Here is an 18,987-nt window from a genome sequence, read left to right on the forward strand (position 1 = left end):
CTTCAGTCAGAGCAGTACTCTCAAAGAACATCAGAGAATTCATACAGGACAGAAACCCTACACCTGTGACCAGTGTGGGATAAGCTTCAGTCAGAGCAGAACTCTCAAACAACACCAGAGAATTCATACAGGACAGAAGCCTTACACCTGTGACCAGTGTGGGACAAGCTTCAGACAGAGCAGTCATCTCGAACAACACCAGATAATTCATACAGGACAGAAACCCTACAACTGTGACCAGTGTGGCAAATGGTTCAGACAGAGCCGTACTCTCAAAGATCACCAGAGAATTCATACAGGACAGAAGCCCTACAGCTGTGACCAGTGTGGGAAAAGCTTCAACCGGGGCAGTCATCTCGAACAACACCAGATAATTCATACAGGACAGAAGCCCTACACCTGTGAGTGTGGGAAAAGCTTCAGCCAGAGCAGTAATCTTAAAGTTCACCAGAGAATTCATACAGGACAGAAGCCCTTCACCTGTGAGTGTGGGATAAGCTTCAGCCATAGCAGTAGTCTCAAACGACACCAAATAATTCATACAAGAGAGTAGCCCTACACTTGTGACCAGTGTGGGAAATGGTTCAGCACAAGCAGTGAGTTAAAAAACAACATGGCTGCAGTTATGGTTGAACTGCCACCCCAATCAGCTGCAGGGGTTAATGGGTCGTACCCAGGGGGGCAGTCCGACAGATATTTTGTGAAGCCACTAAGGAAATGAAATTTCATATAATGGCCTGTTGTGGCGCTATCACTGGACCCAGAAAAACCCATATCCCCATAGAGGTCCATGTATTTGGGCCCAACTTCACCTAGACTGTATTACCTTAATAAACATGGTCATGAATACTTTTTGCTTCCAGTCACTAGTTTAAAGTCTCATTTCTAATGTCATAATATTCTTTTTGGAAAATTATGTTCCCATTTATTAAAAAAATGACCATAAAGTCGCGCATGTTCTGAGGGGCGTGGCTACCGTTACAGTCTATGAACGGGATCCCCCACCCACTCGAGTCAAAATAAAAACCAACGAAGAAGAAGGGGGAAGTCGCGCCTCGTTGTCTGGGCCAGCCAATGGCTGGCCTGAGCTGGGCCAAAACGGATCTAGAAAGATGGCGACTTCCATTGCAAGGACTGACAGGCTTCATTTTACGTTCACGTTAGACCCGCGGAACGCTTTGTCCATATTTTTTACAGTCTATGGTGGTACCCCAGACAGACAGACAGACAGACAGACACGGCCAGTCTTTGGAGCGGTTAGACTGGCAAACTTTGTGAACCTGTTGATCTGCAAAGTGTTAAACAACACATTTGTTTGTTTCTATTAGTTACTACCAGAGTGAGGTCTAGCCAACACTAACGATCAGGACTCCTGGATCGCAGCCCTCCACACTTTCCTATCTAACATCAGGTTCTTGAGCTCTACAGTGTTGTTAGCTAAGCTGTCGCACCACAGTGCGTCTACGTAGGTGGTGTGCCTCTTTCCCCTCCTGGCTTTGCCCTGGGTTGGCTCCCATAGAGTCAGTTTACTTGCCTCTAGTTCTGGGTGCCTGACGCAGTGCCCAACCAGCCTCATCCTTCTCTGTCTGTGACCCGTGGTAGGTCCCCCATAGAGGTCCACATTTCTGATGCGGCAGTCCATGTGACACCTAGTGCCATTCGTATCATTTTTGTGTTTCTATTAATACAATAGAAATACATCCCGGTAGCCTAACTTCTTTCCATCTCATGTTCTCTCTCTTTCCCCTCTCTCCTGCTTTCCCGTCTCCCAATTGCCCGTCAATGTGTTTCTTATTTAATCAAGGATGCACAGCCTCTGTTCAATCGATCAACGATATCCTTATTATCCTGATATCCTGGACCCTGATGCGTGCAAGTCAACTTTATTTGAATGTCTCATGCTATGTTGATGTAGGACTGTACACTCACTGCATTTATCTATTGTCATCATTTAATGTTCTCTCATGTAGCCTAGACTGAATTAATTGTCACCCTCAAATACCCCGGCTTAATTATTCATAAACCGTCCAGGCATTTTTGACTATTTTGGAAAACATTTTAAAAGAGTTCAAATAGCCAATCTACATCGACACGTGAGCTTGTAGTCGTCTATTTTAACTATTTTAAAATGCTTTTCGAAACAGTAAAAGTCATCATCTCATTCCGGGCCAATCACAATTTGCGTCCTCACCTTCGTCTTCAACGTCAAACACTCAAAGCTGGCCATTCATTGTCAATGGCATTCAAAGTTTGTGTTAACACAATGTTTGTGTTTACACAAACCATCAAAGCTGTACATTTATTAGTTATAATTATGCCACTCAAAAAGTTGCCCTTTTGGTCCCACAAACAAGGGTGTACAGCACTTTGGTTCAACGCTGTTGTTTTAAATATATCTTTATACAAAGAAAAGTGCATTGGACTGGACATTACCTGATAACCCCAGGTCAGCTATATTATATGTTTCTTTATAAATAAAGTGCATTGGACTGGACAGTACCTGATAACCCCAGGTCAGCTATATTATATGTTTCTTTATAAATAAAGTGCATTGGACTGGACAGTACCTGATAACCCCAGGTCAGCTATATTATATGTTTCTTTATAAATAAAGTGCATTGGACTGGACAGTACCTGATAACCCCAGGTCAGCTATATTACGTATCTTTATAAATAAAGTGCATTGGACTGGACAGTACCTGATAACCCCAGGTCAGCTATGTTATATGTTTCTTTATAAATAAAGTGCATTGGACTGGACAGTACCTGATAACCCCAGGTCAGCTATATTATATGTTTCTTTATAAATAAAGTGCATTGGACTGGACAGTACCTGATAACCCCAGGTCAGCTATATTACGTATCTTTATAAATAAAGTGCATTGGACTGGACAGTACCTGATAACCCCAGGTCAGCTATATTATATGTTTCTTTATAAATAAAGTGCATTGGACTGGACAGTACCTGATAACCCCAGGTCAGCTATGTTATATGTTTCTTTATAAATAAAGTGCATTGGACTGGACAGTACCTGATAACCCCAGGTCAGCTATATTATATGTTTCTTTATAAATAAAGTGCATTGGACTGGACATTACCTGATAACCCCAGGTCAGCTATATTATATGTTTCTTTATAAATAAAGTGCATTGGACTGGACAGTACCTGATAACCCCAGGTCAGCTATGTTATATGTTTCTTTATAAATAAAGTGCATTGGACTGGACAGTACCTGATAACCCCAGGTCAGCTATATTATATGTTTCTTTATAAATAAAGTGCATTGGACTGGACATTACCTGATAACCCCAGGTCAGCTATGTCAGTCTTAGGGCTGGACTTCCTGTTTGGGTAGAGGTAGTTCTGGAGCAGCACCTTACGAAGAGCCACACCCTGGAATAATAGAAACAACACAACGAATGTGTGTTAGTTATCGGTTTGTAGCAGTGCTGAGCTCTAGAGTACGACCACATACAGTATATCCTGCTACCCTAATAGACAGGGGTACATGAGCACCTGGCCGTTCATTCGTGCTCTATCTCCGACCAAGCCACACTTCCACCACACATCTCTCTATGCAAAATAAAACCTGCACACTCCCACAAAAGACATAGACTACATTGCATTCGCCAAAAATGTCTTCTTTACTGTTTAAATATTACTTTTCTGAAACACGCTATTCTTGCTCAACCTCAACAGCCTACGTCAGAATCGTCATGTTGGCGTCTACTACGCCAACTACGTTCACTTAATGGGGCCAGTCCTTCACAGTGACACACGCGTTAGATCAACCACGCGACCGGGATGGTTTCGACCCCTCAATGTCGTGCCTACTCTACACTGCCATCCGAAGGCCCCTCCCCCTTTCACTGCTCCTGTGTGTGACCTGTGAACTACTCTCTGACTGCACTGTGGCTTGATTTATATGTGCGAGGTTGAAATGTAATGCACATAAATTAATTATAGGTCCAGCAAGCAAATCATGATTGTCTGTTTGTGCTCAATAGGTCACCATCACATTCCGATTTTAGGTGTTGTGTTTTCTATGACATTTATTTGGGCCAGTAGTTTCATATCTATCCTTTTTCCGACCAACACAGAACATGCTAACGGTGTTAGCGCGTTAGCATCCATCTTGCTTTTGATTTATATGTGCGAGGTGGAAATGTAATGCACATAAATTAATTATAGGTCCAGCAAGCAAATCATGATTGTCTGTTTGTGCTCAATAGGTCACCATCACATTCCGATTTTAGGTGTTGTGTTTTGTATGACACTTTGGCCAGTAGTTTCATATCTATCCTTTTTCCTTTGACCAACACAGACCATGCTAACGGTGTTAGCGCGTTAGCATCACACAGCTTACAGCGTCAGTGTTGCATGAATACTTTCAACCATGACAATGCCGACTACTTTTGCTACACACACTTCCCAAGGATTATGGAGATGTCTTTATTTTTTTTTTAAGGTTGAGAAATGAAATAATTATGGTCGTTTCTAATCTCAGCATTTCACAAGAGAAAGACGTGGATGCCTTTCGCTGCGCTGTTGGCGTTGCCATGTCTCATAGAAACAAGTAAATAGGTCTTTAAAAATAATCCCAAAACAAGCGCATATAACAGGGGTCTGTAACCTATTTTAAATGAAGTGCCATGTTTTTATTTTCTAGATAGTGAGTCAGCCACAAGCTCACATCACAACAATAATCCATGTAATAATCACAATAACAATACTAATAATAATAATCATAATAATCCTGCTACCCTAATAGACAGGGGTACATAAGCACATGGCCGTTTATCCAACAGCTTTCTCCGACCCAACCACACTTTCACCACACATCTCTATATGCAAAATAAATTCGGCACACTCCCAGAATACATATAGGCTACATTTCATTGAAAGAAATGTCTTAATTACTGAATAAATATTACTTTTGTCAACCACGCCATTGTTGCTCAACATCACCAGCCTACGTCAGAATCGTCATGTTGGCGTCTACTACGCCAACTACGTTCACTTATTGGGGCCAGTCCTTCACAGTGACACACGCGTTAGATGAACCACGCGACCGGGATGGTTTCTACCCCTCAATGTCGTGCATTTGCTGCGCCCTTCTAATGCTGCGCCACGCCTACTCTATACTGCTCCATGCGACTCGAACAGCGTCAGCAGCAGCAGCTCCGAGCCTCCGTCAGAAAGGCTGCCCACAGCACTGCACAGCCCCACACCCAAATGAATCGAATGAATGAATAAGGCGCTTATATCGCTATTGCTCAGTGGATGGGACATTTACATTAAAAGCAATCGGATGGACGCGTGAATAACGGCATGGTTGTGTGCAATCGGAGGGAAAGCTTCCATAATCCATATAGCTTCCATGCTAGCTGCTTCAGACACAGGGGAGGGGAGGGAGAAATAGTGCGAAATAGCGCTTATGCAACAATTACCCTAAAACACAAACACCTCAACTCGATGTCATTGTGAATAAGAATTTCGAGCGAAATAATAATTTTTGGAAGGACACTTTCACCCAGTATGAAGCTAAATGTGGAAGCCGTGTGTGTCACACCAAAACGGCTGACCTTAGAATCCTGTAACCAGCCTCTCGCACTGCCTGCGAGTTGGCTCCGTCTAAGGCTCCGTCTTATGAGCAAATTTAGAACTTCCGGTCTGACAGCTAGCAGATTTAAGACATCCGGTTGCTTTCAGAATAAAATAAGATTATTTAATTCGTTAATTAAATAATTTTTACATTACATTATTAGTATTATTATTACATTACAGTTATTGTAAAGACACACATTATGTTTCTGTGTAAAAATAAGTAATTAAATAACATAAAAAAGTTATCTAAATGGATAAATGCTATTCACTGGAGTGCATGGACTTTATAAAGTGGACACTGGACAAAAGACGGCTCCGCCAGGCAACTATCTGGACATACCCACGCGTTTGGGAAGATGTCCTCTACCACCCCACAGTCTCCGCTAAGCGGGAGAGGTGTAAAATTCACAGCAGCAGAGCTTCTACTGGGGTCAATGCAAAAAAATGTACCGTTTCCGGACCCAGAATGGACACTGGACAAAGAGGCCTCCGCGAGGCAACTATCTGGACATACCCACGCGTCCGGGGAGATGTCCTCTACCACCCCACAGTCTCCGCTAAGCGGGAGAGGTGTAAAATTCAGAGCAGCAGACCTTCTATTGGGGTCAACACTCAAAAAAGTGCCGTTTCCAGACCCAGAATGGACACTGGACAAAGAGGCCTCCGCGAGGCAACTATCTGGACATACCCACGCGTCCGGGGAGATGTCCTCTACCACCCCACAGTCTCCGCTAAGCGAGAGAGGTGTAAAATTCAGAGCAGCAGAGCTTCTACTGGGGTCAATGCAAAATAAATTACCGTTTCCGGACACAGACTGGACACTGGACAAAAGACGGCTCCGCGAGGCAACTATCTGGACATACCCACGCGTCCGGGGAGATGTCCTCTACCACCCCACAGTCTCCGCTAAGCGGGAGAGGTGTAAAATTCAGACCAGCAGACCTTCTATTGGGGTCAACACTCAAAAAAGTGCCGTTTCCAGACCCAGAATGGACACTGGACAAAGAGGCCTCCGCGAGGCAACTATCTGGACATACCCACGCGTCCGGGGAGATGTCCTCTACCACCCCACAGTCTCCGCTAAGCGAGTAAATGGGTGCTTATATTTCTATGTGAAATGTGGTGATGCTGGCATCACAATAGATGCCAGCATCACGCTGCCTCCGTCTAATAAGCACATTTACAACTTCCTGTTTGGAAACCGAAACAGATGCTTCTGACATTTGCCTGTGCGTGCTTAATCGTTGTACTTCTGAACACATTTCCCAAATCTCAGTGATTTATCCACACATCGCTCTGTGTGTGTGTGTGTGTGTGTGTGTGTGTGTGTGTGTGTGTGTGTGTGTGTGTGTGTGTGTGTGTGTGTGTGTGTGTGTGTGTGTGTGTCGCGTCGCCCTCCAGCTGCAATTGCGAGTGTGCGCTGTGTGCAGGGCACACTACTGAGTTTAAAACCACAGCTGAAACATGAAGTGGAGTCTGTCAATTCCCGCAATTTCCTTCTTCCCATATTGCGCTGCAACGACACTAGGATTGAGCCCCCCGAAGGGGGGCGAAATTCTAGTAATGTCTAATCTATAGGCTATTAAAGGAATATTTCACTTTCAAAAATCACTTTCGGTCACAAGGCGGGGTTGGCGAAAGGGCCTTTCTGTGTGGAGTTTGCATGTTCTCCCCGTGTCCCCTATAGGGTAATTGTTGGGAAGAAGTACTCGCTACAATAGTATTATGTAGTTAATAACCTTCTCATCAAGTATTATGTAGAGTTAATATTGACCAACCTTCTCATCAAAGTCCAGCGTTCGGATCAGCATCTTCTGAAGAGTTTGCAGGACTTTGATGCACAACTTCTCCTCTGATGTCATCAACGCTTGTGTGTGCTGGATCAACCTATGAGAACACCACAGAGTCAAAGGCAGTCATGCATGCACGTGCACAGGCACACAGGCACACACACACTCACACACACACACACTCACACTCACACTCACACACACACACACACACACACACACACACACACACACACACACACACACACACACACACACACACACACACACACACAAAAGTATTGGCATCAAAATAAAGTGTTACTCGTTTGGTTCAGTACTGCCCGTCCCAGTGAACTTATAACGGTATACCGGTACTTTAGTTTTTGAGTTGAGTTGAGTTTGAATCTTTATTTCGGTCATTTAAAAAAACAAAAACAAAATGGTTGTTAAGCAATTTACATTGCTTAATTTACATTGATTAGTCAACACAGTGACTATTTTAGCCGAAAAGGTATGGGCTGAAGCATAAAGCTTATTTTGCCCACCTTTTTTACATATATATATATATTTTTTATAATAATAGTAGTCTATGATAAAATATCACAGTAGCATTATATGAAAAGCACAAATGAAAAAGTAATATCAAGTTACCGTAGAAATATTACTAAAAACAGAAAAGGAAAAAGAAATAGAACAAAAAGTAAACAAAATGTTGGTTTACATTTGTTTTTTCAGACATAATACTTAATATACAAGGTGTACTTAATATGTTATATCTTATGTTTATATTAGTATAAGTACTATACACAAAATATATCCAAAAGTCAGAGATCTTTTTGTGCACAGCTGCATTCTGGGACCTTACCATTAGCTTTAGAAACGGGTAGATTCATTGGTACTCCTGAGGAGGACAGAGTCTGTCTAGTGTGTGATTTAAAAGAAATTGAAAATGAAATTATTTTTTTGTTTTACTGCCCATTATATGAAGAATTAAGACTATGAAAAACTGAAATTTTGTTTTAGGAAAGGTATTTTTGCTTTGGCAGACTTTTTATGCAGGGCGTGGGAAAGAAGGCAGAATGTTTTGTTTGTGTAAAAAGAAAAAAAAAAAATCAAATATCAACAAAACAAATCTGTTTATTGTACACAATGCAATATTGAAGCAATGTTATGGTGTGTCCTGTAAGTCCATGTGGGCTGGGCGCCTTTGGTGCATGACACAAAAATAAAGAAATCTATCTCTATCTATCTAGCTATACATGTGAAATATAGTTTAGTCCAGTACTGCCCGTCCCGTCCCAGTGGACTTCTAAAGGTATGCTTTTCACCTACGTCAAATGTGGGTACCCGTCGGGTATCCGTGGGTACCCGATCCGTTGCAGGACTCGTTGCAGATGACAGTGAAGTGATCATTTAAAACCCATTCTGGGCGGGAATCCCTTTTGGTGTTTTAACTAAGCATTACGTTACACTTTAGCTATTGGAAAATAGCAGGTACTACAAGCTCGTAGCGCGCCACTCGGTGGCGCGCTACGAGCTTGTAGGTTTGCTATTTTTGAAAAATGCTGCACAATTCTTTGAATATATATTCTTTCAGAAGACTTCGATGTCAGGTCTAAATGGGTTAAGGGCTTTTGAGACGTCAAGAAAGAAAGAAAGAAAGAAAGAAAGAAAGAGGTTCTCCAGAGGTTGAGAAGCACTGAGTGGTGTCCTACTGTGACCTACTTGGAGATGAATCCTCCAGATTCACATCTCTGCCTGGCGTCGGTTCCCTCCAGGAAGAGGAGCTCTGGTTGGTGGAGAACGTCCACCAGCACCGACAGCTCAGCGTCCACCAACGGCTTTAACCTCTCCTCCAGAGTGTTAATGATGTCCTACACACACACACACACACACATCATTTAGTTTTAGTCATATTTTAGTCATCTGAAATGTTTTAGTGTTTTAGTGAGTCTGGTTTTAATCTACTAAATATGATAAGATTTTAGTTGACTAAATCTACAGTTGATTTTGTCGACTAAAATGTATTTCGGCAGGCCATGGTGACGTCGTAATGGCAGATTGGTTGCATGCTGAAAATAGCCGAACACACGCGCACACACACTCACACTCACACTCACACACACACACACACACACACACACACACACACACACACACACACTCACACTCACACTCACACTCACACTCACACACACACACACACACAAGCACACACAAACAAAGCTGGTGGATTTTTGGCACTAGAGGTGAAATATGGTACAGAAATATCGCCTAAGTGAGAGCCGTCTGACGGCAGATCTCACTGGGACAGAGAAAGGTGATTTTTCTCCTAATTTGTCTCGGAAAAAAGTCATTTTAGTGTCAGAATGTTGGGAAGATTGTGTGTCTTGTAACCTCGCGTCACCAGACTTTCCAACTCGGAGGAAAACCTGGTGTCTGTGTTCCTAAATCGCCCGTGGGATCCGGTCTTGACCGGGTGAAAAACAAAAGAAACTCTAATTCCAGGTTTTCCGTGTCGCTTTGTTTTGCCCCCCCCCTCCCCCTGTTTGTTTTTAGTCCTGCCAGTTGTTATGATTTGGAATAAAAGATGGATAATAACCAAACAACATTATGATGCCCTTGATCATGAGGTAATACTGATTCCGGCCTGATAACTACAAACCAGTGACTACAGCAAGACGTTACCATACGCAATAAACCCGAAAATGGTGTGCCTCCCAAGCTGTGGCTTGTGAGGAATGGGTCCAAGTCCAACCTAATTCCAGTCTCCTAAAGACCATGCACCTGTGTGTGCGTAAACCCGGAGATGGCGGTTCTTGCTTTCCTTTTGCTCTCTTTGAAATTATTGCTTTATTTTATCCCCTTTTCTGTTTGCTTGTGTTTGTCATTATGCTTTGCAAAAGTGAAGCGCTTAGGTTCGACCTTGGTCGATGTAAATGCGCTATACAAATAGAGTTTTATTTGATTTGATTTGATAATGGTACTGTATGTGACGTTCTTGTAGTACCAGGGGGAGCTGTACTGTAGTTCTATTTATCAATCTGTGATGTAATTGTAGTCCTATACCTGCAGTTTCTCTATGATGTTCTTGTAGTCCCAGGGGTTGCTGGGAGCTGTGGAGCGGGAGGCGCGGGTGGAGGACTTGTAGTTTGGGTTGGAGCGAGACAGAGAGTTGAGAGCTGATGTAGAGAGCATGGTGGTGATCTGAGCCTCCAGGTCCAATGGTACAGAGATACTACGACTCTTAGCTAGGGAGGGAGGGAGAGAGAGGATATTATTGAGGATTGTGTTGGACTAAGTAAGCGTGCATGTGTGCATGAGTGTAGAGCTGCCTTTCAATTAAAAAAAATCTGTTTGTTTAGAGCACGTTTAACCCATTGTGGCGCGCTATGAGCTTGTAGATCTGCTATTTTTCAATAGCTAAAGCATAACGTAATGCTAACACCCAAAGGGGTTCCCGCCCAAAATGGGCTTTTAACAAACAGAGTGGCAGCCATGTCTATGGAATTAGCCCTTCGCTAAGACCCTCCCCAACCCGTCCTTGTCCAATAGGCACGTTAAGCAGCGAAGAGACAGGGCAAGCTGTCCCTCTCCCCATAGAGATGCATGTTAACCCATTCTGACCTGAGATCAGATTCATACGAGGTTTCCACTGGACACACACTGGTCTGATTAACCCATTCTGACCTGAGATCAGATTCTAAAAATGTCAGTCGCTCTTCGATTTGTTCAAAAATAGCAGACCTACAAGCTCGTAGCGCGCCACTCGGTGGCGCGCTATGAGCTTGTAGATCTGCTATTTTTCAATAGCTAAAGCATAGCATGATGCTAACACCAAAAGGGGTGCCCGCCCAAAATGGGTTAAATGACGGGATTTCTCCATATAAATAATCCATCATTTCAGTAGCAAGAGCATCAAAATATCTTCTAAATCTAGTCAACCAGGCCTGCAGTAGTAGGCTATGCACTGGACAAATTAGCAGGACAATATTCAAAATAAACTAGTAATACGAGGACATGACAGAGCGAGAGGGAATGACAGACTCCAGTCTGTCCGGTGTTGCTGTGAACAGTTGTTAGCACTGACAACAGTCAAACTTAACACATTTGTGTGTGTGTGTGTGTGTGTGTGTGTGTGTGTGTGTGTGTGTGTGTGTGTGTGTGTGTGTGTGTGTACCAGTCACAGCCAGTGTTCTAATGCAGGTCTCCACGATGCCTTTGTGTTGCTGTGGCAACCATTGACTGTCCAACAGTCTGACACTGGACTGTAACAACTGAGTCATGATGTTGTGATGAGTCTATGGACACAGAGAGAGAGAGAGAGAGAGAGAGAGAGAGAGAGAGAGGGACATGTTTATTTGTTGCTTACAATTAAGCTAAAAATGTATAAGTATCAAAGAGTAGCTCAGTCGATGTGTGCCGTTAGGAGTTCTACATAATATATAGACAGGGTTAGATAATCAATAGAAGAGCAAGACAGACTTCTTTTAGTTCCTGTATCTGTGTGATGTACTGTACTGTACCTGTACTGTACTGTACTGTACTGTACTGTACTGTACTGTACTGTACTGTACTGTACTGTACTGTACTGTACTGTACTGTACTGTACTGTACTGTACTGTACTGTAGGTCGTTGCCCCTTTAGGAGACCAGAAGACAGACAGACAAGACAGACACAAGAGACAGAGACTAGTCTCGCATAGCCAGACAACTATTCCACAATCTCCGAATGCTATAGAGTCTGGAACTGAACTACACCTCCTGAATGCTATAGAGTCTGGAACTGAACTACACCTCCTGAATGCTATAGAGTCTGGAACTGAACTACACCTCCTGAATGCTATAGAGTCTGGAACTGAACTACACCTCCTGAATGCTATAGAGTCTGGAACTGAACTACACCTCCTGAATGCTATAGAGTCTGGAACTGAACTACACCTCCTGAATGCTATAGAGTCTGGAACTGAACTACACCTCCCGAAATCCAAGTAAGGGAAGCTGCCATTTCCGTTCACGAAAATATATTAAAAAATATCTTTACATTTTATTTCCTTTTCTGCTAAGAAACACGCTATTTACATTAGGATACGCGACTGTAAAGACGAAACGTTGATGTGAACCTGAAGTGAGGTGCTGTTCTCCGAGAATGGAGAGCTGAAGAAAGCGGTGATGGTGTCAAACACGACGCTGATGATGTACTTCTCTAGCACGGCGTCCGTCAGGCGGTTCTCCCTGTTGGTGCACACCTAGAGGAGACATTATACACCCATTAGCTCTGTCGGTGCACGCCTAGGGGCTCACAGGGAGACATTATACACCCATTAGCTCTGTTGGTGCACGCCTAGGGGCACACGGGGAGACATTATACACCCATTAGCTCTGTTGGTGCACGCCTATAGGGCACACGGGGAGACATTATACACCCATTAGCTCTGTTGGTGCACGCCTAGGGTCTCACAGGGAGACATTATACACCCATTAGCTCTGTTGGTGCACACCTATAGGGCACACGGGGAGACATTATACACCCATTAGCTCTGTTGGTGCACGCCTATAGGGCACACAGGGAGACATTATACACCCATTAGCTCTGTCGGTGCACGCCTAGGGGCTCACAGGGAGACATTATACACCCATTAGCTCCGTTGGTGCACACCTATAGGGCACACGGGGAGACATTATACACCCATTAGTTCTGTCGGTGCACTCCTAGGGCACACGGGGAGACATTATACACCCATTAGCTCTGTCGGTGCACGCCTAGGGGCTCACAGGGAGACATTAAACACCCATTAGCTCTGTTGGTGCACACCTAGGGGCACACGAGGAGACATTATACACCCATTAGCTCAATCAATAATGATTTGATGAGGTGATTGATTGATGGATCGGTGCACACCCTGGCCATGTCCACGGTGAAGTCTTCAAACAGCTTCCAGATGTGGTTGGACGTGTAAATCTCCTTCATCTCCACCTCCGTGTCCACGTAGCAATGGTTCACAAAGTTCACGTAGGCTACCTTCACCTGCACAGAGACACAGAAACATGGGTTTTTCAGAAAACTGTCCTGATTTAGAAGACATTTGTAAGGTCTTTTCTCAGGTCAAAATGGGTTATAAGACAGTATCTATAACCGTGTGAAACCTCCCCCGAAACACTGAACTGTCCACACAGCCCACTAATGAGAGGTAGAAATAAATAGAAATAGTGCCATTTTATGACCAATAATGAAGATAAGGTTGAAAAGAGGTGAAAAAAATCACACCCGTGTGAACTGACTGGTGCAACTCCCCTCTCTCTCTCTCTCTCTCTCTCTCTGTCTCGCATTAGCAGGCAACAGTGCAGCACTATCTCTCTGTTTCTGGCACAACAGCGCCACTTTTGCCCCTACTGGTACTAGTCACACACATAGGTTAGGACATTGCTGTTCCTTGGAGTGGTTGCACCACTAAAAAAAATTGTGAAATGCTCCTTTAACAACACTGTGCAAAGCTACCTTCACCAACACAGACGGACAGCAGAAATGCACACACGCACATATAGCCTACTGTACACACACACACACACACACACACACACAATGCGTACTGTACCTCAGTGATGCAGTCCTCGTGCGTCACCACTCTGACCACGTCCTCTAGGGGCAGCAGAGAGGTGCATTTGATCTCCGTGTAAACGTTCTTCCCTTCAGCGCATGCAGCCAGCAGCTCCACCAGAGAGATGTGATACCTGCACACACCACCAGGGGGTTAAAAAACGAGTCAAACAACCCAGAGACTACATTTCTCGGTAGGTGGCGGCGGGGGGGCAGCTGCCCGTCGCACAACAGAAACTGAATGTTAATTAAGTTTTTTATATTTTATTTTATTTAATGTTTCGTGGTTACTACGAGACGAGTCACTGCCAGCTGAGCTTACGTCAACGAGGAATCGAGTGGAACTTGAATGTATTTGTAATGCCTTCAAGTGTTTGTCAGGGTGGGGGTTCTCCAGATAAAAAAGGATTATTTTGGGGGGGGGGGGTTGAGAACCACTGGTTTACAGAACAGAACAGAACAGAACAGAACAGAACAGAACAGAACAGAACAGAACAGAACAGAACAGAACAGAACAGAACAGAACAGAACAGAACAGAACAGAACAGAACAGAACAGAACCACAACATGTAAATGGGTACCTGAGAGGGCTGTTCTCTGTGATTCCCTCTCTGCTCTCTGCCATCAGCTCCAACATCACCACAAAGGACGTCTTGTCGTTGTAGAACACGACCACATCCTCTCCTGAATTAGTCAGCTGCACGCGCACACACACACACACACACACACACACACACACACACACACACACACACACACACACACACACACACACACACACACACACACACACACACACACACACACACACACACACACACACACAATGACAGACAGACGTAAAAAGATGTAAGACAGATGTAAAAAGTTAAGCTTAATTTATATTCCCTCACATGACAGTGTTGCACTTGTTTTCCCTTCATTTTTCTCAATCTCACATTGTACGGGCATTGAGCATTGCCAGGGAGCAGGCGATTTTTCACACGTTTATTTATTTTTGAGGGCCCTAGCCCTGTGAAATGGATAACTTTTGAAGAATACGTCATGTGGTAGGCAAGTCTAGAGACTTTTTAATGTTTGTCTAGAGCAATTATGACGTAAATCGTTTGCCAGCCTATGGACTATGGACTTTATTTTTTGTTTAGGGTACTAAATGGCAACGTAAGACGCCATGTGGCAGATATAAATACAGTGGGTGCCCCTCACTTCACACAAGTGTGATTTATTTTTTGTATCATCATCTTCAGCCTGGACTATGAGATCTGTCATGGTCATGGTCCCATAGCCAGGACGGACAGTGGGTGAAAATGTGGATACTGTATATTGGATACTGTATAGAGCGTCGCAGTCCCACCCCCTTTCATAACGACGCCAGGCCCAGGAAATAATTCCCAATGTATTTTTCCCATAGACATTTCAAAAAGTATTTATTTAAAGACCTTTTAAGCGTCGTACAAAGCCAACTCGAGTCGTGACAAATCATGACAATAAACACAATATTTTGGACCAAACTAATTATTTGTTCGGCCCGAAAAATTGTGTTTGTTGTCACGATTTCTCACAACTCCAGTTGGCTTTGTACGAGGCTTAAAAGGGCTTTAACCCATTGATGCCTGAGGCCGAATCTGGGAACGCCTTCTAGGGCCTGACCTAAGGTTTCTGAAAACCTTCAAATTCTGATGTTTTTTTTTTTAAATAGTTATGTTGCTACATGTATAGCAATAGCTGATGAGACACAGAGAGCACGGCCGGCATCAAGGGTAGAACAACGTATACGTTGCACCAGGCGTCAATGGGTTAAATAAATACTTTTTGAAATGTCTATGAGGAAAATGAACGGAGAATCATTTCCTGGGCCCTGGTAGGGGGCGCTCTATAGTACACTGGTTTTCAAAGTAGGGTCTGGGGACCTCCAGGGATCCTTGAGGCATTTAGTCAACAAATACAAACTACCGGTAGACTAAAATGTTATGGAGGGATTAGTGGAGAAGAGGAACTAAAAGACAAGTAATTATTTTATGTTTGTGCTGGACTCTGAAATGTAATGCCTCGAGTGCTTGTCACGGTGGGGGGAATCAATCTCCAGTTAAAAATGATTATTTAGTTGACTAAAATCACATGATATTTAGTTGACTAAAACTAGACTAAAACATTTCAGATGACAAAATGTGCTGTCCAAGTCAACAGTGTATGAGACGTGGTCCTCACCTCGGTCATGATCATGTCCTGACACTTCTTCACGTACTTCCCCTCGGCCTTGATGATGGTGTGCAGGAAGTTGAGGTACTGGACGTGGCGTCCGTGCGTGGCCAGGCAGTGGATGAAGTGCTGCAGGACGGCCTCCGAGATCTCACTGCACAGCTGGTAGTTATTACTGAAGATATGCTGCACAGTCTCAGCCTCCATCAGCTGGAGAGAGAGAGAGAGAGAGAAACAGGACAGTTATTATTGAGGATTGTGTTGGACCGTTTTGCCTTCATGATGCATGCTATACACAGAGATGAGACGATGGATGCTTGGAGAAACATGGACCACGTGAACACAGCCTTTGCGACAGAGAAAAGGCCTCCACAGAACAGAGCTTGTGCTCCCAAAGGGAAGACAGACCGCACACAGAATGTGGTGGAAACAGAGCTACTGTACACTTTAGGAAAAGAGAAGGGAACCCGCACACTCATATGCTCCAAAAGGTATATTATATATACAGTATTATATAGCCAAGGCTCTTCATCCGGTCAAACTCAAGATGTCAGTGATCCACCCACATAAATAGACACCCACGGATCATGTTACTATAGTCAGTGGGTGCAACTTTCCAACCACCTGTCCCCCACTATACCACAGACCAAAGACCAAACCAGAGACACATACTGTATTCCCACAGATTACACACACCCAGTATACAGTGCATTTGAAAACATGACCAACCAAACCAAAACAAACATCCCATACCTACTGGAAGAAATACAACAATGTGCGAACATAGCAAGATGGGTGAACTGTTGCGATAAGAGAGGGCTAGCTAATGGAATACAAACACCTTAAGAACTACTAACCGTCATGTGTAAACTGCTCGGCATCTGTATGACAGCAAATGAACATTAGTGGGTTTTGCAATGTGACATACTGTAGCAGCTCCATCTACACAATGTGACATACTGTAGCAGCTCCATCTACACAATGCTGTACCCTCTCCAACTGTACATACTTACCCCAGGGTTGAGGAACAGGCTGAGGTTCTTGTGCAGCAGAACCTGGTTGTCCTGGTTCCCCATGCAGAACCTCTGCAGGAACTGGTGGGTGTAGCGCAAGATCTCCTGCATCTTCATGTCGTTCTACAGAGACAGAAAGATCCATATACCAAAACTCATTCAGTGAAAAGAGAACAAGTAATAAGGTCTGCACACTGGACTTTTAGTGTTTTCTCACCACAGTGGTCATCAGAATGAATGTTTGGAGCTCAGTCCAGTGTGCGGACCTTATTCTCTTTTCTTTTAAATTAGTCGGCCCTACAGTTATCATGCCCTTGATCGCTGGGAATTATTTTGGGTAATGATTACAAACCAGACTAGTTTAAAACAGGTACTGTAGGTTGTGCAAAAAGTGATGGAAGTTATCCTCCGCTACCCGACCGGGTCAGACACATGAAAATGGTATGCCTCCCAGGCTACATGTGGCCTAGTCGATTATTTTGGGTTGGTTTTCATAGACCCGGTTGCTTGTTTGTGTCTCTGGTGATTATCAGTGGTGGTCACCTCACCTTGTCGTAGGACAAGGTGGTACTGTGTGTGTGAGGTGGTCACCTTGTCGTAGGACAAGGTGGTACTGTGTGTGTGAGGTGGTCACCTTGTCGTAGGACAAGGTGGTACTGTGTGTGTGTGAGGTGGTCACCTTGTCGTAGGACAAGGTGGTACTGTGTGTGTGTGTGAGGTGGTCACCTTGTCGTAGGACAAGGTGGTACTGTGTGTGTGAGGTGGTCACCTTGTCGTAGGACAAGGTGGTACTGTGTGTGTGTGTGAGGTGGTCACCTTGTCGTAGGACAAGGTGGTACTGTGTGTGTGTGAGGTGGTCACCTTGTCGTAGGACAAGGTGGTACTGTGTGTGTGAGGTGGTCACCTTGTCGTAGGACAAGGTGGTACTGTGTGTGTGAGGTGGTCACCTTGTCGTAGGACAAGGTGGTACTGTGTGTGTGAGGTGGTCACCTTGTCGTAGGACAAGGTGGTACTGTGTGTGTGTGAGGTGGTCACCTTGTCGTAGGACAAGGTGGTACTGTGTGTGTGAGGTGGTCACCTTGTCGTAGGACAAGGTGGTACTGTGTGTGTGTGTGTGTGAGGTGGTCACCTTGTCGTAGGACAAGGTGGTACTGTGTGTGTGTGTGTGTGTGTGAGGTGGTCACCTTGTCGTAGGACACCTGCAGAAGGTCCAGCATCACCTTATGAGCTCCCATGTTCTTCAACAGCCTCTGCTGCTTCTTCCACACACCGCTGCTACACATCTTGTTCAACCTCTCCAAGATCTACAGAGAGAGAGGGAGAGAGAGAGAGAGAGAGAGAGAGAGAGATAGGGAGAGGGAGAGGGAGAGACAGACAGAATCAGAGAGAGAGACACTATCTTTCTACTACAGTAGTGGTTCCCACAGAGTCGACACTCAAAAGAGTAATTTGATGTCTCTCCTGGACACAAACTAGATAGATCTACAAGCTCACAATACGTTGCGATATGTTTTGTAATTTAGACAGACAGACAGACAGACAGACAGACAGACAGACAGACCTCTTTCACTTTCTTGTAGTTCTCATTGCTTTTTTCCAGTTTGTCTTTCTTGGGTGTGTCCTCTGGCGCCGACTACAGGAAAGAGAGGGTAACACGACATAAACATTTGAAGGAGAAAAAAAGGTACTATTTTCGTACATACAGTACAGTACATAGTCTTCTACTGTTGTACTGGGAGCTGACCAGTACAACCACAGTCTTCTACTGTTGTACTGGGAGCTGACCAGTACAACCAC

General features: G+C 44.2%; 1 protein-coding gene across 4 annotated transcripts in view; it reads right to left on the minus strand.

Annotated features, from left to right (window-relative positions):
• itpr3 (inositol 1,4,5-trisphosphate receptor, type 3) overlaps positions 1–18,987 on the minus strand; it is a 127,997-nt gene that overhangs the window by 60,760 nt on the left and 48,250 nt on the right. For 3 of the 4 annotated variants that reach the window (XR_013964059.1, XR_013964060.1, XM_080763696.1), the window contains exons 28-41: positions 18,752–18,823; positions 18,375–18,494; positions 17,191–17,313; positions 17,035–17,058; positions 16,187–16,387; positions 14,560–14,675; positions 13,977–14,112; positions 13,283–13,408; positions 12,504–12,629; positions 11,561–11,681; positions 10,450–10,631; positions 9,106–9,254; positions 7,387–7,495; positions 3,301–3,394 (exon numbers count right to left, since the gene is read on the minus strand). Coding sequence is in view for 1 of the 4 variants with exons in the window: in XM_080763696.1 (XP_080619822.1) it covers positions 3,301–3,394; positions 7,387–7,495; positions 9,106–9,254; positions 10,450–10,631; positions 11,561–11,681; positions 12,504–12,629; positions 13,283–13,408; positions 13,977–14,112; positions 14,560–14,675; positions 16,187–16,387; positions 17,035–17,058; positions 17,191–17,313; positions 18,375–18,494; positions 18,752–18,823 (1,699 nt within the window). In the remaining 3 variants the exon portion in view is untranslated. The remainder of the gene's footprint in view (positions 1–3,300; positions 3,395–7,386; positions 7,496–9,105; positions 9,255–10,449; positions 10,632–11,560; positions 11,682–12,503; positions 12,630–13,282; positions 13,409–13,976; positions 14,113–14,559; positions 14,676–16,186; positions 16,388–17,034; positions 17,059–17,190; positions 17,314–18,374; positions 18,495–18,751; positions 18,824–18,987) is intronic. The other variant, XR_013964058.1, reaches the window with a different exon arrangement.

Source organism: Protomyctophum bolini (assembly GCF_963924005.1).
Source record: "Protomyctophum bolini genome assembly, chromosome: 5".
Classification (NCBI taxonomy): Eukaryota; Metazoa; Chordata; class Actinopteri; order Myctophiformes; family Myctophidae; genus Protomyctophum; species Protomyctophum bolini.